The 23,564-nt window shown below is 37.0% G+C and overlaps 1 protein-coding gene across 1 annotated transcript in view; it reads left to right on the top strand.

The window, feature by feature from the left end:
* Positions 1–23,564, top strand: part of LOC145693295 (alpha-tocopherol transfer protein-like) — a 171,898-nt gene that overhangs the window by 128,017 nt on the left and 20,317 nt on the right. The window contains exons 4-5 of the mRNA XM_081769151.1: positions 11,519–11,669; positions 17,859–18,052. Coding sequence (XP_081625277.1) covers positions 11,519–11,669; positions 17,859–18,052 — 345 coding nt within the window. The remainder of the gene's footprint in view (positions 1–11,518; positions 11,670–17,858; positions 18,053–23,564) is intronic.

Here is a 23,564-nt window from a genome sequence, read left to right on the forward strand (position 1 = left end):
TTCTTAAATGATGTTGGTCGCTACTCTCCAAATCTCTTTTCCGGGTTGTGGGATGCTACTTTTCAGGGTTTCATACAATTCTACCAAAATTACAGAGTATCCTTACCTTCTGCTGTTTTAAAAAAAATTGGGCCCGTAGGTACCGAATGATTGGTGGTTGTATCCATTGAGAGTTTTTCTCAGGATCACAATATCTACAACATATCACAGTTTGAAGCAATTGCACTGAAATCCAGAATACCTTTACCTTCAGCTCTTTTTAAAAAGTGATCCTGTAGTGGCAAAACGGTCAGTGATTAAAGGTTGTGCAAATTGAGTCTCTCTCTCACGATCACAATATCTACAACATATCATGTTTCAAGCAATTCCATCGAAATTCAAAATAACGTTACCTTCTGCTGTTTGCAAAAATGTGACCCTGTAGTTGCCAAACGGTCAGTGATTTGTGGTTGTGCCCATTGAGACTTCTTCTCAGGAACACCATATCTACAACATACCACGGTTTCAAGGAGTTCCACCGAAATCCAATTTTCGTCTGGATTGTGCGGGGTCTTTGGCGTTTCGAAGGGGCATTGACTCTGCAACCCTTTTTTCGCAAACGACAAAACCCATATTTTCTACTTTGAAGTCATCTGTGCATCAGCAGAGTTTCGTTTCTTTAATGTGATCCTTTTAATCAAGGGGATCCCGTTTTGAAAAGGGACCCTTTGCCCCCTTAACCTATTTTCCGAAAGAAACAAAAAATATCTGTCGATTTATTTTTGGTCTAGTATATGTGTGCCAAATTTGAAAGAAATAAAAAGAGAAGAGAACCCTTTGTGAAGATATTTCCTTTACACTTTCAATTTTTAGACTTGGCGATTTTTTGCACCAAAATCTTCAATTGTCATTAGAAGATATTGTCGTAAAAAATAAGTTTTATTTCTTCATCCATCGCAAGTCTTATGGGCTCCCTCTACCTCGCCTCTCCGAAGATCGATATCGAGAATTTAGGATTATGATATACTGATGTCGATATATTTACGATATCGAACGTTGATATGTGTTAATATCGATATCGACGATATCGATTATATCGACATATCATACAGGCCGAGATCCGATAAATTATGATTGATATGTACTAGAATCAACAATCAAAATCTAATTATGTTCTTCCATTTCCGTACTCAAGGTGGAAGTGGAAGAGGATGAACTTGGACAAGCATTTTAAGGCAAAAAATTGGTTAAAATAAAACTAGTTATACTTCCCCCTTAATAGAAAGCTATTAATAGAAAACCATTACTGTAATTTACCTTCTACTTCTGTTTCTGATTGTCATCACAAACAGTCACAGTACAGGTACTTTACATAGTACAGCAATATACTCTATATTTTTTCAGAACTAAGCAAACCGGAAGATGAAACTCCTGTGATATTAGAGTGGAATGTTCTACAAAATATTCATAATTCATTGTCCTTATTTCTATCAGTACTTTTGCCACAGACTCAGAGCTACAAGACTAATAGAACTAGAAATGAAAGATTTCATTCCTTCTTTTCTCTCAGACTAAAAGACTTCTGCATTTTGCTGAGAATGTCATTCTTTTAAATATAAGCTCCCTATCTCGGAATAATTGTGGCTACTGAGTGATTCAAGGTAATCGGTACCCAAAAGTGTAAAGTTTGTCGACTCTGAAATCTCAACAGTTTGTTAAAAGAGATTTCACATTTCATGTTGTTATTTCTTCATTACAAAAACACTCATGGTTTGATTCTATTCATGGTGAATTATTGAACTTATACACATGAAAAAAAAAAATAGTGTGACTGCTAACACCGTGCAGCTAGACCATCCAATATACCCCTTCTTATCCCATAATCGTGTCTGGTAAAAAGACCACTCCTCTCTCTTCTCGTTTCCTTTCTCCCGTATTAAAATCAACAACATGAGCACAATTGTAATTTCAAAATATACATGTATTAGTATCAATAAAGTGAAAGAATAAAAATGAGACGAAACGAGATTCATAATTAATGTAGGGAGAAACTTAAACACTTCTCAATAAAAAATTGAAACGAATAGATATATGTTAGAGGTATAGAAGTGAGACAAAGAGAGAAAAGGAGACAGAAGAAGAGAAAGAAAAGGGACCACAGATAAAAATATTCGACGTAGTAAAAGAACTTAGCATTATAAAGTTCCCTTTCCAGAAGTCCATCAGTAATATGAAAATAGCGTTTCTTTTTTTAATATTTTTTCAGAAATATTGGAATATATAGAGAATGCTTGAAAGATTCATTAAGTCACTTTGAAAATGAATAGTAAACTTGGTGGTCAAATTAAATAATTTCCAGTGACACTGTAGAGTTCCGAGACACATCTAGGATCATGTCAAAAGTTTAATACACACCCTTTCTTTCCCCATAGTTCGGTTGCAAATTCGGTAGTGTTCATTAAACGTACTCATCCGAAATACATTATAATTAACCTAGTAGGACTGTTCCTTGGACAATCACCCTAGAGAAATCAAATCTTTAGTACAGGTGCAAAATGCACTTGATACTTTCTTCGCTTCACGGCCCAACAAGTTCTACAGCGAAGGAATCCATGGCCCTCCAGAACGTTGGCAGAATATCGTCGATGCTGATGGGGACTATTTTAGATCTTCCAGGTACAACTGTGTTAAAAAGAAAAGTTGCTCTTATACTGTAACATATTTTTCCCCAATAACTTTGTTTCGTTACGTATAATTTTTTCTTTGAGTGTTCTTGGGAGAAAGAAGTTAGTATCTAATATTTCTTTAAAATTTTATGCAAAAGTAATGGGAAATTAAGATTAAATAAGCGAAAAATAGAAATCAATAACAACTTTCTTTAAAAATCTTTAAGTTTAACGTAATAACAACTTTCATCTCCTACCAACATAGTAGTGCAAAGTCCTTATATGCTAATTAACTCAGGATTTTACATCCAAATTAAATGAAATGAAATCTTTAAGTTTTACGTCCGACGTTTATGCCGGCTAGGCTAAAGGAGACAGTGATGATGAGAAATGAAGAAAATGGTGGAATGGAGAATGTGGAGGAAACGGGACTATCCCCGAGAAAACCCACGCACACGGTGTTTATCCACCACAAAGTTTACTTGGCGCAAGTTGGGATCGAACCAGAGGTGAACGCTCTACCACTGAGCTACCGCGGTCCTCTACATCCAAATTAAGTTGCAATATAACAATTCTCGTTAAAAACCCAAATCGGCAATGTGAATTGAAGATTAGCGTATACTTTAGATAGGATGAAAAAGTGTAAAGAGCATACCCTAACTATGTGGCCGAGTGGGTGTCCTCCCCACTGGTCTAGTGGTTAGCACGTGAGCCTTTGGTAAACGGGGTCCCGGGTTCGATTCCGTATGGGAGAGCTTTCGAAATTTAACTGTCCTCGATGTTTTGTGTACGTGTCCCATTCGTTCTAGGTTACTGGAAAATCAAGTTAAATAAGTAAAAAGCGAATAAAAGTAATTAGAAACGTACTAATAAGTAGATAAGCAAGTTAATGAGGCACGTTCGGTGCAACAGTTAACTTTAGAAAAAAAGTGAATTGCGAGACGGGTTAATAAATTACATGTCTTCTACGCGGCAGTTCCAGACCACCGTAATCCTTTCAATCTTTTTCTTTTTAAAGAAATCCATCTTTCTAAACATTAGTACACACTACATGGGTAACAATTTATATTATGATAGCCTATACCATGAGCTTTAAAAGAAAAAGTGCAATCACTCATTAATTATTATGTAGTAAGTTTTCAATAAGTTCAGTGCTTGATCGTGCCGTCTGTGAATGTTATGAAATATGAATTGGTATTTTATTTTATGATGATCAAGGATGCGGATATGTGCTCACTACTTGCGCTTCCAGAAGCCTCAAGTTCACACGCGATAAAATAGCATTTCTGCATTACGCACCTTTTTCAACAACTTGCAATAGGTTTATTTATCATGAGAGAAATCCTCCACGAAATGTTTGCTGTATTGGATACTGTATTTCTGACGATGCTTTCATTATCAGATATGTAGTTTCATTTAACGTAGAATTTCATACGGCAAACAGTTGAAAACTTTATCATTCTTTTAACTTTACTTGAGTTGATTTTAACGTCCCTTTTAGCAGCGAGGCTATATGAGACGTGGACCTACAGATTAACGTGGGATCCGAATCACATGACGTCCCACTGGGAATCGAACTCGGCTCTCCCACACCTTAGCTTTACTTGAATTTGGACCCAAACGCTCTCAAACGGGTTTAAGAGGGTGCACTTACTACCTCAGAGTTTTTCAGTGAATGCATTTTTTTTGTAATTATACTAATTTTTCTTTTAAAAAGGTGCAATCAATACATTTGTTTATTTAATACGTAGTCATTGTTGAACAAAGTTCTCATTTTTATATCTGGCAATAAGATCCCATCTCTTCTGTCTCTAGACCCAGTCATATTATTTTTAATAAATGCCAAATTACGATTTTTATCAACAAAGAGAAGCTGTTCTACTAACTCTGGTAAATAATAATAATAATAATAATAATAATAATAATAATAATAATAATAATAATAATAATAATAATAATAATGGTGATAATAATAATAATAATAATAATGGTGATGATAATAATAATAATAATGGTGATAATAATAATAATAATAATAATAATAATAATAATAATAATAATAATAATAATAATAATAATAATAAAAGCATCTGAATAATGAAGATATTTTTCACCCTTTAAAATTTCTGTGTGCTTCTCTGAATCTGGATATGTTGTTTTCTACTGTATAATGCAAAAGGCTTCAAACAGCAAAAATTATTTGTGTAAAAGACACAAACGTCTTATCAGTTGTGCTACTAAACAACTGACCTTGTTTCTGTTTGCCTTTAAACACAATGTTACGATTTACAAGGCATAGACAAAAGTAGTGAGTCACGTGATATTTCGCCTAAGGGAGCTTCGTTGCTAAACTGAAGATTGGCATTCTGTCAATATATTGCATAGCTATCAATAAGTCACACTCACAGGTTCTTTCCAAACGTTTTGGTATAACAGGTTAATCAAACTACGTTGTTGTAGGTAAGGGATGAGACTCTAAAAGACCGATAAGTGTTGGAGCTCAGAGCCATAGCTAGAAATTTTGTTGCCCGGGGCGAAGTAGAATTCGGCCTCCCCCGACACTCACCTTACGAAGCTTTGAGTTTTCCTTTCTGTGCTTTTAACATATAAGAGAAACATCTCTTTGTTGCTATGCTACGCTGATTTTTTTTTTTTTTACCGAGCTACTTGGACAGACCATTACAACAACCAAAAGCGATCGTTATGTATTCTTTAATAAATAAGAGCCGCTCTCAAGAGGCTTATTTTAGACATGCTGTTAAAATTGACAAAACTACCTTGTATACAAACCCATTTGGAGAATAATTATGAAAAAAGCATACAGTCGATTCTCCTACGTCAGGGGGGCCATGTTACACATGGAGTTTGTGGACGCGAGTGGTAGCGTTGGAAAGGTCCGCGTCCCCTGAGTGCAGTAGTAATGTCAGAAATCAGGCCCAGGCCACGAAGGTCAAGAAATAGGGTCCTGACGTTATGTGCTAGGGTCCCTTCTATTCACCTATTAAACATGAAGTTGTTGGACGGAGTTGGTGGCATTTGAAAGGTTTTGATCCATTGAGCACAATTGTGATGTCAGAAGTCGATCCCTAGCCTTGAACCCCAAGAAACGGGGTCCCGAAATTTTAGACGCGAGTCTTTCCTATTCCTCTTTTAAACATGGGGATGTCGGACGCGGATTGTAAAATTAGAAAGGTTCTAGTCGTTTGAGCACAGGGTAATGTCCGAAATCGGTTCCTGGAATCAAAGCTCCAGAAATAAGGTTCCTAATTGGCTCAATCTCAATACCAGGTTGCACAAGATAGAACAATATTTATAGCTGTATTAATGGTTTTATCTCGCGTAATCAAATACTGAGGTTTACGTCAGTTTACATCACAACCCAAATGTTTGGGACATGGATCTGATTTCTGAGATCACCGCAATGCTTAAGGAACCAAGACCTCTCCAATGATTAAAGCAAGTCAATGATAATAGAAGAATTGGTAAAAAAATGTGGGAGAAAGCGGGAGTACCCTGAGAAAACCCACGGATACGATCTTGTCCACCACAAACATAATACGACGGAGGACGAAACAGTAAGGACCCCGTGCACCAGAGGAAGGGCTCTACCACTGAGCAACCGCACCCAATGATTAAAACAAGTCAATGATAATAGAAGAATTGGTGGAATAAAAAGTGGGAAGAGGCGGGAGTACTCTGGGAAAACCCACGGATACGATCTTGTCCACCACAAACTTACTTGGCTGTCGATCGAAACAATAAGGGCCCCACGCACAAGAGGAAGCGCCCTAACCTTGAACCAGCACTCCGAATGATTAAAGCACATCAATGATAATACAAGAACTCGTGAAATGAAAAGTGGGAAAAAGCCAGAGTACTCTGAGAAAACCCACGGATACGATGTTGTCCACCACAAACTTACTTGGCCGGGGATCGAAACAATAAGGACCCCACGCATCTGAGGAAGCCCTCTACCACTGGGCCAGCGCTCCCAATGATTAAGGCAATACAATGATAATAGAAGAATTGGCAGAATAAAAAGTGGAAAGAAGCGGGAATACTCTGGGATAACCCCTGGATACAATGTCCTTCACCACAAACTTACTTGGCTGGGGATCAAAACAATAAGGACCCCACGCACCAGAGGAAGCGCTCTACCACTGAGCTACCACGCCCAATGATTAGAGCAAGTCAATGATAATAGAAGAATTGGTGGAATTAAACGTGGGAAAAGCGGGAGTACTCTGGGAAAACCCACGGATACGATCTTGTCCACCACACAACTTACTTGGCCGGGGATCGAAACAATAAGGGTCCCACGCAAAGAGGAAGCGCTCTAACCCTGAGCTACCGCGCCCAATGATTAGAGCAAGTCAATGATAATAGAAAAATTGGTGGAATTAAACGTGGGAGAAAGCAGGAGTACTCTCGGATAACCACGTATACGATCTTGTCCACCACACAACTTACTTGGCCGGGGATCGAAACAATAAGGGCTCCACGCACAAGAGGAAGCGCTCTAACCCTGAGCTACCGCGCCCAATGATTAGAGCAAGTCAATGATAATAGAAAAATTGGTGGAATTAAACGTGGGAGAAAGCAGGAGTACTCTCGGATAACCCACGTATACGATCCTGTGCACCACACAACTTACTTGGCCGGGGATCGAAACAATAAGGGTCCCACGCACAAGAGGAAGCGCTCTAACCCTGAGCTACCGCGCCCAATGATTAGAGCAAATCAATGATAATAGAAGAATTGGTGGAATTAAACGTGGGAAAAAGCGGGAGTATTCTGGGATAACCCACGGATACGATCTTGTGCACCACACAGCTTACTTGGCCGGGGATCCAAACAATAAGGGCTCCACGCACAAGAGGAAGCGCTCTAACACTGAACTACCGCGCCCAATAATTAGAGGAAGTCAATGATAATAGAAGAATTAGTGGAATTAAACGTGGGAAAAAGCGGGAGTACTCTGGGATAACCCACGGATGCGATCTTGTCCACAATACAACTTACGTGGCCGGGGATCAAAACAATAAGAACCCCACGCATCAGAGGAAGCGCTCTACCACTGAGCCACCGTGCCCAATGATTGAAGCAAATCAATGATAATAGAAGAATTGGTGGAATGAAAAGTGGGAGTAGGTGGGAGTACCCCGAGAAAACCCACGGATACGATCTTGTCCACCACACAACTCATTTTGCCGTGGATCGAAAGAATAATGACTTCACGCACCAGAGGAAGCGCTCTACCATTGAGTGACCGCGCACCACAACAAAAACAAGAAAATTGGAAGTTACTAGGAAACATTTTGAGAAGGAGTATCTTTCAAAGATAAAGACCGCTGCCCGATGATCATCTTTTAATAGCGGTGAAATATCTTTTCACAAACTGTCAAAGGTTTAGAGTCGACAAACTTTACTCTTTCGTTTACCGATTACCTCCAAACCGCGGTAGCCAGAATTAGCCCATGATACGGGACTTATATGAAGACAATGAAAGTCTCAGGAAAATGCAGAAGTCTTTTAGTCTGAGAAAAAAAATGAATGAAATCTCTAATTTCTAGTTCTGTTAGTCTTGTAGCTCTTAGTAAGTACCAATGCACTGATAGAAATGTGGCCAATGAATTATGACTATTTTGTAGATCATTCCACTTTAATATCACAGGAATTCATCTTTCTGCTTGCTTGGTTGTGAAAAGTTATAGAGTGTATTGGTATACTATGTAAAGTATGTGTACTGATTTGTGATAACAATCAGAAACAGAAGTAAAAGGTAAATTACAGTAATAGTTTTCTGTTAATAGTTTTGTATTCAAGGGGAAACGGAAAACCTACTTTTTTTTTCTTAAAATTTCTATTCGGGTTCACATCCTTCCCCCTCTACATTGAATACAGAAATGGAGAACTTATTTAGAATTTGATTGTTGATTCCAGTATATTTTAAGCATCACTTCTCAGACCTGGGCCTGTGATATGTCGATATATCGCTATTGTCGATATCTATATTATCATATATCAACATTCGATATCGCAAATATATGGACATGAATATATCATTGTAAATTTTCAATATCGATATTCGGGGGGCGGCGAGGTATAAGGGGCCCCTAAGACTTGCGATGGATGAAGAAATTAAACTTACTTTTTACAATATTGTATTCTAATCATATTATCTTTATTACCACAAATTGCAATGTATATAAGTTTACTTGCAAATTTGCAATATTATATGGTATAATTTCTTAGGCGCCAGAACTTTTCTGTTCCCTGAAAAAAGAAACAAAAAAATCACGTGCAAAAGCACTTACCATAAGAAAGTTTTTTATTTCTCTCTCTTGGAGATTTCCACCCCTTTTGGGCTTTGGGACCGCTCATTGACAAAACGTGCACACATGATCGCTATATGCATTCATGCTCTTAGGCAGAGTCAGATTTTGTAATGGAATCGACTTTTTAATAATGATATTATTATTATTATTATTATTATTATTATTATTATTATTATTATTATTATTATTATTATAACAATGGGGTTTACAAGTAGGGTCCCATCTGTTTATCTTGCATGGGAGGGCCGCAAGTCTGCTACGCCACTGGTGTCCTCTATTCTGTATTTGTCCCTTTTTCGTTTCGTTTAGCTATTTCTTTTTGTGCTGTGAGGCTTTTATATGAAACCTTTATATTATATAACTTTTCTTTTTATGAGTTTCTTTTTTGGGTGGGGTGGGGGGAAAGAGAGAAATGCTTTCTTCTTATATCTGTTTCTTACCATTCATCCTGTTTGAACTGCTTAAGTAAGTCATTTTGTAACTTTTGATGTCATCCAACTCCGTCACAATAATAAAATTGTCATTCTTAATAATTTGTTTTAATCTCTTATTTGCAGTTTGGCACACTGATATATTTGTGACAAAATTGAGGTTTGGTCCAACGCCTTTCGAATTTGCAACCAACCCAACCGCTGAGCTTTTTGGGTTGCCTGCTGTTGCAGGAAAAGCAGAATTGCAGGTGGTAATGCACTTTTGGAGTCGTGTATACCATGAGATCCTTTGGGGATCTTATGGTACATTTTGTACCATACGCATTTTTCATGGTACATTGCGTTATTTCTCTTCTATTTGAGCTTTTTCTTCCGGTTTTTTTTTCAAGTCCAGAGACATTGTACAAGACATTACGTATGGTTTCAGACCGTCCTGCGTCCAGACATAGGAGATAATGACGTCATAATTTTGAAATAGAAATTTTCCCTTATGAAGCCTATGTTCATTATTTTTGGCGGGCTTATTTTTTCACGTAGAAGATTGAAATTTTGCACAAACATTCCCTCCACCGAGTAGTATTTACCAGATTTTTTGTCCCGACGTCAGTGTTAAAACAGTGTGGGGGGGAGGAACAGAAGGGCAAAGAGTTAAAAAAGGGATATTTTTACCCCCAAAATCCCGTTTTTCAGAATTTTCCCGTCTCACATACATGATGGGGACACGTGAGTCATACCGTCTGAAAGGCAGTTCCATTCTGAAGAGAATGAGGGTCGAATCATTATCCTAGGGTAATTAGGGACGTCTCAGGGATTTTTTGAAAAATATCCTTCTATATAGGGAAAAATGGGACATGTTCGGTATATATATATATATTTTTGGCGGGCTTACTTTTGCACCTAGAAGATTGGAATTGTGCACAAACATTCAGCCTACCTAGTAGTATTTATCAGATTTTTTCAGATCTCTTCATTAAATCAGGGGGGTCCAGAGGGGGAAAAATTGAAAAAAGGGGTTTTTAGACCAAAAAATTCCGTTTTTCACGATTTTCCCGCCTCACATACATGATGGAGACACGCGAGTCATACCGTCTGAAAGGCAGTTCCATTCTGAAGAGAATGACGGTCGAATTATTATTCTAGGATAATTAGGGACGTCTCAGTGAATTTTTTTCAAAATATACTTCTGTATAGGGTAACATGGGAAATTTCTGATTTTTTTTTCTGGCGGGCTTATTTTTGCACCTAGAAGATTGAAATTGTGCACAAACATTCAGTCCACCGAGTAGTATTTAACAGATTTTTTTTTCAGATTTCTGCGTTAAAACAGGGGGGTCCAGAGGGGCTAAAAGTTGGAAAAAGGGAAATTTAGACCAAAAAATCCCTTTTTTCTGGAATTTCTCGCCCTAAATGTATGATGGAGACATGTGAATGGTACCGCCTGAAAGGCAGTTCTATTCAGAAGATAATATGGGCGACACATGACCCTAGGGTAATTAGGGATGTCTCAGGATTTTTTTTCCCTGAGATCATAGTGTTTTGTGGTAATTTGGGGCATTGTGTAAATTTTTGATAAAATTTCTCCCGCCCTTACTATTCAAGATAGAAACTTGAAATTTGGCACACACATTCAGTATACCAAGTACTATTTCTCAGATTTTTTTAGATGGCTTCGTTCACACAGGGGGTGCCAAAGTTCGACAAAAAATTTTCCCTCCGAAATTTTCACTTTGACATTTTTTCCCGCTTCTGGTATATGGTATGAGCATGCAAGTGGTGCCATTTGAAAGCCAGCTCTATTCTGAAGAGAATGAGGTATGAACCATGATCCTAGCGTAAATAGTGACGATGCAGTAGCAGCTTGACTGAAAGTCTAAAAAATAGCCCAAAAACACAAGATCCCAAAAGGGTGTGAACGCTTTATCACTGAGGTACATATATATATATATATATATATATATATATATATATATATATATATATATATATATATATATATATATATATATATATATATTGTTTTCTTGTCTTATGTACTATTTTTCTTGTTTATTTGTTATCGTTAGGTGATGAATTAATTCATTTTTCATGTTTAACGAAATCGTAGCTGAAACGATATTACGAAGTAAAGAAGAGATTTCCAAATACTCTTCGAGTTGGTCTTATAGCAGAATTACGACATGTGCATATGATGAACGCGTATATGGCTCTGCCAGAGCGAGACTCCCAAGGAAGGCAAGTTTTAATATTTAGAACAGGTAAGACGAAACACACACATGCAAATTGTTTTCAATTTAATGTACTACTTTACTGGTATTTACCTTTTAATTGATTCAATTCACTAATTGACAGCAAATCCTCATTTATGTTCACATAACTCAGTTCTAAAATGTGTTAACTTTTTTCATTGGAAAATAAAGCGGTTTCCCCACAAGTAAAAAGCGAAGGGCAGGAAACAACGGAGGAGCAGCGTAGAAACGTGGAAGTTCCATCGTTAATACAATGCAGGATAATGTCAGATGTGTGTCATTGCAAAGTAGTTGTGTTGTGTAAAGTCTACTGTTACTAAAATAAATGAATTCTATGAAGGCTGCTTTGAACTCTATCCGATGTATACTTCAGTCGTTGCATCGTAGTTAGAGACTGCTGCAGGCATGGATTTGCCGTTGGATCTTGCACTGTAAATACCATAATGAAACAATGTACAGCGTCACCGCCCCGAACTATGTAGTACCGATAGGGTGACCAAATCGTAAACCAGAAAAAACGGGACACCTTTTATTTCTGGATAGGTTACTCCCCTAAATATATTTTTTAGCCTCTCCGCTCTCTCTCTCTCTCTGTATCTCTCACAAAAAAGGGCAAATTTACACTTTTTCCTTCCTTTTAAAACCTATTGAAAAAGGTTGGGGAATTAATTAGATAATAAGTAACTATCAGCAGCTAACAAAAAACTGAAATATTTGAAAACATTACTAAAAATATATGAGCGCTCAAATCTGTCACCGACAGGATTTATAATTACTCTCAGCATCGGATTCTAACTCCTTTTATTTGCATTGTCTTACTTTTAGACATTATTTCATTTACAACTAGTTTTCTTTTTACTTTCACTTTTATAGTTCTATACTTCTTTTCACCTTTCGTAAATGGAAGTATGTTACATCTTACGTTAGTCAAATCATGGAAACACTGTACTGTACTGATGACAGCGCCTCAATATTCCACCGCCCGAAACAGAGTAAAAACAGGTTACATTTGTTCTCCATAAGACTTTCAGCCCCTTGGACTGCCGTCTGTGGAGTGGGGAGGCAAAGGAAGGAAAACAGTGCAGCCACCACATCCAATATTGCAAACGTCGTAATGACGTTGCTCAGTAATTAGACATATTCTAATATAATCACATAGCTTATAAAATAATATAAATTAGAAAATTTTAGCGATTCGGAAGGTTTTTTGTACCCAATGTACTTAAATACGGGACATTTTGGCGTCCCGGGAGAAGTTTTCGGGACACCGGGAATGGTAGTGAAAAAACGGGACAATCCCGTTTTTACGGGACGGCTGGTCACCCTAAGTACCGACTAAGCCACATTCAAAAGGGTTGATCCACCGGAATGAAGACATGGACGGCTTTGGAGTATCTACAGCTGGTTATAGTTTTCCGAGGCTGTAAGTATTTCGTAACGGTTTGCTCGACGGGTAGCAAAATCTACATTTTAGTTTACAATATTAGGAATAATAATTTTAATTGAGTTTTAAAAGTTTTGCGTTGCATTACGTTACTTAACTTTTGAGAAAGTACTGAATAAAGCCCTCGGTTTCGGTATCCCAACAAATCATATAATGTTACATTTTAAGTTAGCCCAAAAGATAAATGTTCATTCATTGAAAGCTAACTACGCCGTCAATTTGAAAAGTATCTGGATAAAACTGTATAAGAGTCACCTGTCAAAAGATAGGTGAAAGTTTGTAGTTTACCACGGACAAGGTGTTCATATATCTTACCGAAGAATCAAGTAGCAAAGTTTGCGATTGATGTATTCCGATAGAGTACATTTTTAAGATTTATTTCATGCATGTTAAATCAATGCATTCTTACAAAAATATTGTGATGTTCCATGTTATATTTATAAAAGTGCCATGACAGTTTTAATAGTTTATTCTCTCTCATGGTGTTGGCAGTGGAAGAAATTAGTCCATATTTAAGAGATTTGCTTGTAAATTTGTTTTTTATAATAATATTGAACAAAATTATTACAAATGTGTTCGTTTCTATTCTGTCTTCCTTTCGAAATCTTCAAAAAATTCGATTCATAATGGAAACAGTAATTTTTGACTAAATATTAGTTATAGTACTCTCGCTACCTTTTTCTGTCTTTGCGTAGTCGTACAGTCTTTCTTAGAAAATAACGTTAACGCTTAGAGCCTTATCTTATCTCTGAAATCCATAGTTTATTTTTACTATATTTATCATAAGAACACCAGACAGAAAATAGTCAGTACGTTTTACAACTGTAATATTTTTTTCCCTTTTCAACCCTTATACATAGCATTTCAGTGGTATTAAACGGTTAAATAAACCATTACTTCTGACGCAGTACTCATTGCGTTTAACTGGAATGTATGTGCCACTCTGTTGTATGAAGCAACTTACGAAGTTGAGTGAAAGGAAAGATGGTAAAACGGGGTCAATGTGTTCGGTCAAATTGCCCAATTTCTTGATGTTCCAAAGCACTGTCCGTCGTATCTGTAACAAATGAAGTAATATGTGTGCGAACGCGAAGCGGTGTCAATACTGTGGATGATAAAGAATTCCATCACAGATATAACACCGAGAAGTATTACATCACGTATAGGAAATTCAAACCACACAGAATTACTGCAGGCTAAGAATCTATGTTTCTTTCAACTAATTTTTAATAGACATTGCAATTGAATCATCATATAATGGACATTTGTATGATGTGTCTCAAAATAGGCTACTTATCATTTTGACCCTTAAAACTTCACAATTTCAATGGTTTGAAGAACATAGGTCTTGAACTCATCATCAACATCGTAGGTATTATGCCAGTTTTTGCAGTTCACTTGCCACAACTGAGAAGCTTCCATTTTCTACGATCTTGAGCTAACCTTTTCGTCTTCACGTACGATTTTTCAGTGTTGATATTGCCCATCAATTGTAGCCTCCTTTGCTCTCTTTCCTGCTTCCTGCTTCTAGCACGTCCGTCATGACTCCGTTCCTTCTTAGCCAACCAGTTTCTCCTACTCTTGTTAATAATATCTAAAGGTATTCTTTCCCTTCTCACCATTTCCAACATCTTTTCATTCTTTTTCCTCTTGACCCAGTTCATTCATTTCATTCTTCTCCACACCCTCATTTCAAAAATTTGCAGTCATTTTTATCATTTTTGTGTTATGTTGATGTTTCTGCTCCATACAATATAATACTCCTCACAGTGCATTTTATGAAACTTTTTCTCAACTCTTTGTCCAACGTCTCAATAGAGAAATTTCTTCCCCTCTAGGCTTCCTTGACTATTCCTATATCTGCTTTCATTCCACGTTCGCACTTCATATCATCGCTAATAATACCACTATGTATTGAAAATAGTCTCTGTTCTATTTCCCCCCTCGTACCTCTATATTTGACACCGATCACTTCGTTCCAAGCACCATGGCTTTTGTCTTTGATTTATTTTCATTCCATATTCTTCACACCCCTTCCTCAAGTTTTATAACCTGTTATAACTTTCTTCTCAGGTTCCGCATAAACCGTAAACCGTATGCACGTTATAATTCTATTTCCTGCCAAAATGCAGTCTTTGTTATGTAGGCTCTTTTTCACTATCTCTTCTTGAAAGATATTGTATAATTTAGGAAAGAAACAACATCCCTGTCGAACTTCTATTCCAATCTCCTATGTCATTTCCTCCCCTATTCTAGCACTTGTTCGTTCATATGTAAGTTTTTTATGAGTCTTCGATCTTTCTATTCCAGCCAACCTTCTATAGAACTTCCAAGAACAATTTCCAATTCAGATCTATAAACCCAACATACACCTTTTTCTCTTTTCTACAAACCTTTCGCCCTTCACCCTTAAAAATTTGATTGCATTTTCTTGCGTCTTTACCTCTCTTGAACCAGAACTCTTCCTTCTCATTTTTTTCATTTGTTCTTTCATTCAACCTTTGTTCAGTATTGGGACCAAAAATTTTACTGCACGCAATATTTCACAAGTATTTTGGCCACTCTCCTGTTTTATATATTCCATTGCAGAGTTGGAACATTTTTTTCTTGTATCCCATCTTACTAATCAATTCGATTGCGATATTATTTATCCCGATTGCCTTTCCATTTCTAATCTCAGGTATAGCTTTTTCAAAGTTATCCCGAATAATACTAAATCCTCTAACATCCTTTCGTATTTCATTTCTTACTTCAATATCTAGACCCACAGTCTATCCTTACTCTTATAAGTTCTCAAAATACTCTTTCCATCTTCTTAAGACTTCTTTTATTTTGCTTATTATCTTCTTAATCTTATTTACCACTCCCTTAGTACTACCCCCTTGTTTCCTCCAAAGTTTCATAGATTCCACCCCCTTGTACATTTCCTCATAATTCCTAGCTCTTTCTAATTCTTCTATGCCTCGCTTTGGTTTTGTAAAACTCTTCACTCCTCCTGTCTGTTTCCATACGTAACTCGTTGTTTAACTTCTTGTACATCTTTCTGCTCTTTTCACTATCATCCTTTTCAACATTTCCCTCTCCCTCATTTTCTGCAACTTTTATCTGTAACCCATATCTTCGTAGAGTTTTGTGGTCCCGGTATTGTTACTACCTGCACCTATTCTTTCCTCATTTCAGTATTTTTCTTCAAAGTTTCAACAAAAAGATTTCTTACTTCTTCGTTTCCCAGCTTTTCAGTGTTCAACATCTTATTGCCTACTTTTCCTCTGCCTACATTTTTCACTTAAGGGGGGCGCGATGGCTCAGTGGTAGAGCGTTCATCTCCGGTGCTTGGGGTCCCTGGTTCGATCCCAGCTCGCGCCGTGTGGACTTTGTGGTGGACAAACACCGTGCTCGTGGGTTTTCTCGGGGTTCTCCCGTTTCTTCCCACTTTCTTGATTCCACCATTTCCTTCATTTCTCATCATCACCGTCTCCTTTAGTCTAACCGGCATAACCGTGGGTCGTAAAACTTAAAGATTTCATTTCATTTTCTTTTTACAGTTGAATATCTACCTCGTCCACCAGAAGATTATGATCAGAGAAAATATCGGCCGCAAGAAAGGTCTTCGTGTTTTTCAAACTATTCTGATACTTGTCCAGAATCACAACAAAGTTTATCTGATATACCGGGCTAAAAACGCGTATAGTGGTTTAAGGAGGACTTCAGTTATTGTTTACATTCAAAATATACAAGCCGTCGAGATCAGCGAAAACTTAATGAAACATTTTACCTTCAGTGTGTACAGGATACACTTCAAGAAAGGACAGAATATTTCTTTTGGAACATGACTTGTGCCTACTTACATAGTTATGTGAACATGGACTGTATATTTGTTCTTGTATTCTTAATGAACAATCATTATCATTTCTCCAACATCATGATGTATATGAAGTGAACACTTTGATCTTTCAACATTACAACTGTCATGTGCATAGAATTCATATATGTGTTCATGATTTGAGGAACACTCAGACCCTATGACATATCTAATTTAGTTTAAAATGTATTCAGGTTTAAGTGGAACTATATAGAGCAACGGTTAAACTCAGCAAGAAATCTTCCCATACGATTCTGAAACTACGGTATCAACTGATGAGCGAGTGGATCCATACTGGTGTGACATACAACAGTATTCGTGGACTCACTTTGAAAGGTTCTACGCAGTTATCCAGTCTAGAAGTATTATAACCTGTATTAGCTGTGTTCTACAAGGGGTGACTTATATCTTTTTCATGTGTATTTTGAAAGGTTTCCAACTAAGATTGGCAGCATTTCCATGTTCCATATAACCTTCAGAAGGTAGAATTAAAATCTCTTGAACTCATTGCAACGTAAGTTTCTTTCCTCTCATCTCAAAATCTACAGATTAGTACTGCACTGCTGCGTATGGAATGTTCTAAATCTACGAAAAGAAACCTACAACCCATTTCAGAATACTTATCGTATTGATGTGTCATTTTTAGCAAATACTATAAAACAGCTGAAAGTATTTGATGTCATGATATATTTCTTGTGAAAGCACTTTCCACTTCTTGTTCTGGTTTCTATATTAAGGAACACGCACTCTTCAATGTTATTTTCAGATTAACAAGTGCAACCATAAATAAACAAATTAATTAATAATTTAACAACTAATTTACCTGGATAGAGTATTTAGATATTGACCCAACAATATGAAGTAGATTTAATTATTTTGTATATTTTATTAGGTATGCTGGATCCAAGCATTGTAGATTCTGAGTTATTAGTACGAGCAATATGCACCATAATGGAATACTTTATTCAACAGCAAAAGACACAAGTAACTGGTTTTGTGGCTATTTGCGATCTTGTCAATTTTGGTTTGCGGCATTCTAAGTACTGTTCCCGAATTGTGATACAGTCAGTAGTGGCTTTGATGAAGGTAAATAATTATTAATTAAACATATATTTACACAGATGGATCTGTACAATGTGGAAAGATTAGATTAAATATGATCTCAATAAATTGATAGAGTCTTCTAGACGGCTGAAACTGTATTGAGAACATCTCAAAATTGCAATACCGCAAATATATATACATATGTGTGTGTGTGTGTGTGTATGTATGTATATGTATATGTATATATTAACGGTGTTCTACACTCAACGGAGGGATAGATTAGACGTCGGTGCTGGGAAAACGTCTTGAGAAAATTTCTATTTGAGCTTTGGACATACATCAGACATATGAAGTGTGTTAGAAAAGCAACGAAACTCATTTTCTTATAACTGTGAATTTTATTATTTTCACAGATTATTATTTTCTTCAAAATAGTACCTTTGAGCAGATGCACAGCTATGAGAGCGTTGTTTCTTTTGTCCATAACATTGCTAGAAGGCTACTGCTGCTATACCTTTCAGCTCGTCGGTTACTTTCTTCCAAAATGACAGACACGGGAAATAAGAAGTTACAGGGGCTAAGAGCCGACAAATAGGGGCTGGAGAACCACAGGAATTCTATTTTCTACCAAAACTTCATTGCTGGAGACTTGAGTATACATACCTTTCTCAGCTCCAAATCCTGTATTAACACTTTCGATCCTAACAAGAGACATCACCCAGGTGTCCGGCTCCGATTTCAATAACATTTTGTTTTCTGACAGAGGGCATATATCCGCATTATTTGTGACGACAGAAATTTTTTCCATGGTGCATATTTTCTAGTTTTCTAAAATTATGTTTAAGAATTGTGATGTTATTAGAGATTACTTCAGAAGTCCCTTACTACTCTTTGTAAACGGAGTATTAAGGAAAGAACAACCATGTAGATACATATAAGGTCTAGAGGGAAGTCATATGGTGGGTATGACCTTGACGGCAGCCATCTTGAAATCCGCCATTTTGAATTAAGCTCAAGTTTTTTAAATACGAATAGGGTAATCTGATACATAATTTTGGGCTAGAATTTAATCAGGAAACCAATTGTGAAGTTAGTTTTAAGATACGCACATTTTGGAGAAAAGTTACAGGCATATTAATTGTTTATACTTACTATGTGCCTAAGTTCCTTACCTCAGTTTCTAACCCGCATATTAGTGATAATAAGTGGACAAAAGCTTCGGTAATACACATTATGCTTAGAGGCAAGTTTACTCAACCAAATCGGAGTGTAACACTTGGGAAACCTTGCTTGTTAATCAGGGATAAAATTATTTCGCTATATTTCTATGTCTTAGGTTCTTCTTGTGACCATTGTCCTCAGATCATTATCCTATTTACGTTATTCCATACCTGTGAACCTGCTGGATAAGTCTCTTTACTGTTTCTATCGATAAACCTATGTCCAAGCATAATGGCTGATGTTATTCTGACACATCTTCGTTTCGACCTCACTTGAAGCAATTTATTTAGAATCGAATGGCCACTTACTACAATTGAATTCAATTATCATGCGTTAACAGTTTGAATCATTTAGTCGCGAGTTAGTAGTGGATAGTGCTCTCAACGGGTGGGGGCGGGTCGGGTTGAAGACCGACCCGACCCGTGACTCGAATTGACTGACCCGACCCGATGACCCGACCCGACCCGACTGACCCGAACCGTGATCCGATCTGATTGACCTGACCCGATAACCTGACCCGAGCTGACCCGGTTGACCCGGCCCGACAACCCGACCCGAATAACCCGACCCGACAACCCGACCCGAGCTGACCCGACTGACACGACCCAACAACCCGACCCGAGCTGACCCGATTGACCCGACCCGACAACCCGACCCGAATAACCCGACCCGACAACCCGACCCGAGCTGACCCGACCCGACAACCCGGCCCGAGTAGCCTGACCCGACAACCCGACCCGAACTGACCCGACTGACCCGACCCGAGTTGACCCGACCCGACCCGTTTGAGAGCACTATGGTCACGACACTGGGTGAACGCCAAAATGCACTCACATTGGGAAACTAGTTTTAAAAGCATAATTTTAAAAAATAAAGCATAAAGCATAATTTAAAATATATAGCACAATTCTTGGAAATTTCTCTTTAACTGAAAGTTTAACATACTGTGTTAATATTTTTAAAGCCAATATTTACAATGCAAAATCATTGAGAACATAACAATGCAACAATGAAAAGCTTATTTTCATTTCTCTAAACTTTTCGGTGTAATCTTTTGATGTGGAGAAAAGAAAGTAAAAGAAGAAATTTTTCCGCCAACAATGAATAGTATGCAAGAACTCCATACTATATTGTACAGTGACGACGCCAGCTTTAAGTTCTTAGGGGGGCAAAGGAGGGGCAGATACATTTTCGGTGGGCGGCTATTTGCCATACCAAAAATGACATATTTATTACGTTTGACTTATTTTACATTACATTTTGTATTTCGTTGCTGTTTTTATGTTAGATCTATATGATTATAAATTAAACTTATTTCAAATAAAATTTGTAACTAACAAATAAGTAACGTCTGCACATGAAATATTTTTCAATGAAACTTTTGAAGCCTAAACATAAATTGAATTACTTTCGCGTATGCTACAAGTAACACATTCGTCTATATGCTACGTATCTCTCTCTCTCTCTCTCTATATATATATATATATATATATATATATATATATATAGAGAGAGAGAGAGAGAGAGAGAGAATTTACGAGGGGCTGCTGAAAATGTCGTAGTCCAATCCAGAAGGAGTGTAGGTACTAGCTAGAAAAATGAAACCGTAGTTTAGAAAAACATATCTCTGTACGTACAAATATAAATTTTCATATTAATAATGAAATTCTTATTGTTTCTCAGGCCTCTGAAGTGATTATGTGTGCTAAAACAGATAATTTCACGAACATCCAGATCCTTACTATTATAACATTTTTGTTCCACCAAGGAAAGTCACCGAAGTAAATTAATTAGGAAATCAGTGAAACACCACGGGACTCTCTTCCGTTATATATAGTGGTGAAGAAGTAAGTGGCTTAGTATAAACGTAGCAATTTCTCAACAAATTATGCTTTACATCCAGGATGATTAAAAGCAATGACTCTTCCTGGAATCATGGATGCAATTTGCGACATTATTCTTGAAAACTGCAGCATTTCAGCCAGTGGTGGATATAGCCCGGGGCCGGAGGGCCTAGGCCACCCCAGTTTTTGTGTGACAAAAATAATTTAAGCTATTTATATTTATTATAGTCTGAGGTCTGCACCCCGCTTTCTCAGTTTTTACCTTCTCAGCAAAACTTGTGTCAGGGATTCTGGGCTTTTTTTTTTTTTTTTTTTTGAACTCGTCGGTAGCATAATTCAGAATGGCTTGGGTATGCGCAAGTTCTCGGCATAATGGGTTCCCAAAATATATGTCAGGAGAATAAAAGGGTAACGGCATTAAGAGAAGTCTTCTTCCAATTTGACCGTAATGCTGATCAATTTCGCTGACGAATAGTAACCATAGATGAAATATGGTTGTAGCACAATGATTCTGAATCGGAACAACAGTCAATGGAGTAGTAGCACTCATTTCTCCATCGCCCCAAGAAGTTCAAGACACAGAAGTAGGTTGAGAAACTGTTTAGAACATTCTTCTGGTATAAGTATGGAGTGGTAGACTACCTCCTCAATGGTCAGATATTTAATCCAGAATCTCTACATTACTTACAAAACTGAAAGAAAAATTCAAAGTTCAACGCTGCGGAAAATGAAAAGAAAGGAATTCTGTTCCTTCAGGAGAATACACCTGTCCATCAAGCCCCTGCGAACATAGCTGACATTGCATAATCTAGGATTTCAATGTCTAGATCATCATTCTTATTCCGCAGATTTAGCTCCGTCTAACTATTACGTGTACTTATTTCCCAAACGTAAATAACACTTGAAAGACGCCATTTTAGATCTGATAGAGGTAGTGCTACGAACAGTGGTGCGAGGAAATCTAGATTTTTTTTTAACTTTTCTGCAAAAGCTGGAGCACTGTACAAGGTAGTATATTGACTCTTGGGGGAAGAGAAGAAGAAGTAAAACTTCACCAATCCACGTGCACTTCTTCTGGGTTGGGCTACGAATTTTTCAGCAGTTCCTAGTCAATATGGTAAACGTCACGTCAGTACTTTGAAACAAAATAAGTAAAGGAGCACTAGTATAAACCAATTACTAACTAAAGATCAACACTCTGACAATACATTTTATTGGGAATCAATTTCATTCCCTAATTTTATTATTATCATTTGCAGGAAGGGAAAATACAACTCTTTTTATCTCCTTCAAAAAATTAAGCCCTGGTAGTTGCAAACTAAGCTGTTATAAACACATCCTCTGAATGTTGGAAGCCGAGAATAATGTTTCAGAAAAAAGAAGTTTTAAATAAAACAAAATATGAAACTGAAAACTTCAAACCTGGACAAATACAAACAAGTTACGTAACTGGTTTTACCTTTCTTTTGTTTCCAATCGAAGTTGATCCAATGAGAAGAAAACAAGTCGACCAAATCTACTATTGTTCGCTAGGCACAATTATTAAAAATCATAAGAAAGAAGTATAACTAAAATTTACCTCAAAAGGGGCTAAATTAGAAAACAGAAATATGCGTGCATACCCAGACGCTCAAAGAAGAAAGCTTGAGGATTAATCTGCCACATAGTAAATTCATGGAAAGTAGACTACAATTGGTCAATGAGATTGGTTATGATACTGATATATAATACTACATGAAGAATGTTTAAAGATTATACGAGTCTGGGGGGGGGCAGTATAGGTGGCAGTCAGAGGGGCAGAAGTAGCTACTAGGGGGCGCTCGCCCCCTTGCCCCCCTCTGGCGTCATCACTGTATTGTTATGTTTACTTTTTGAACTTAAGCACTTTCTGTACTTTTTGGTGGCATCTTTTCCTTTCCCTTTCTGTATATATGTACCTGTAAGGCGCACACAAATGATAGAAAAAAATTATTCGAGCAAAGCATATCTCTTTACAATGAATTAAGTAGAAAGTTCATTATATATGAGAGAAACTAGTTGCAAAAAAATATCAATAAATAGATCAAGATATTTAGAATATTTGATGTATAATAAATATACATTATACACGATTAATGTAAAATAATCATTGAAATTAACAATAAAGCATAATTTTAAAAAAAAGCATAATTAAACAAGAAATAAAGCATAATGTGGGTTGCTCTAACAATTAAGTTGTATGAAGACGAGAAGAAAACGAAAGCTGATTCCTTAACGAATTTCGTTGATCTTCTTTCTGTCTACAAAAACGCATTCCTAGAAACCTACAAGCTAGGTATCATCTCTGTGATTATATCAGTTTCTAGTGCTACATGTGAAAGGTCATTCTCTTCTTTGAAAAGATTAAAGACTTGTATACGCAAGTCAATGACTCATGATAGGTTGAAAAACTTAGTGTTACTTTATATTGAGAAGAAAATTGCTAAATCGTTAGATCTTTAACAAGTTGT

The sequence above is a fragment of the Thermobia domestica genome, chromosome 8, assembly GCF_964235325.1.
Source record: "Thermobia domestica chromosome 8, izTheDome1.hap1.1, whole genome shotgun sequence".
Lineage (NCBI taxonomy): Eukaryota > Metazoa > Arthropoda > Insecta > Zygentoma > Lepismatidae > Thermobia > Thermobia domestica.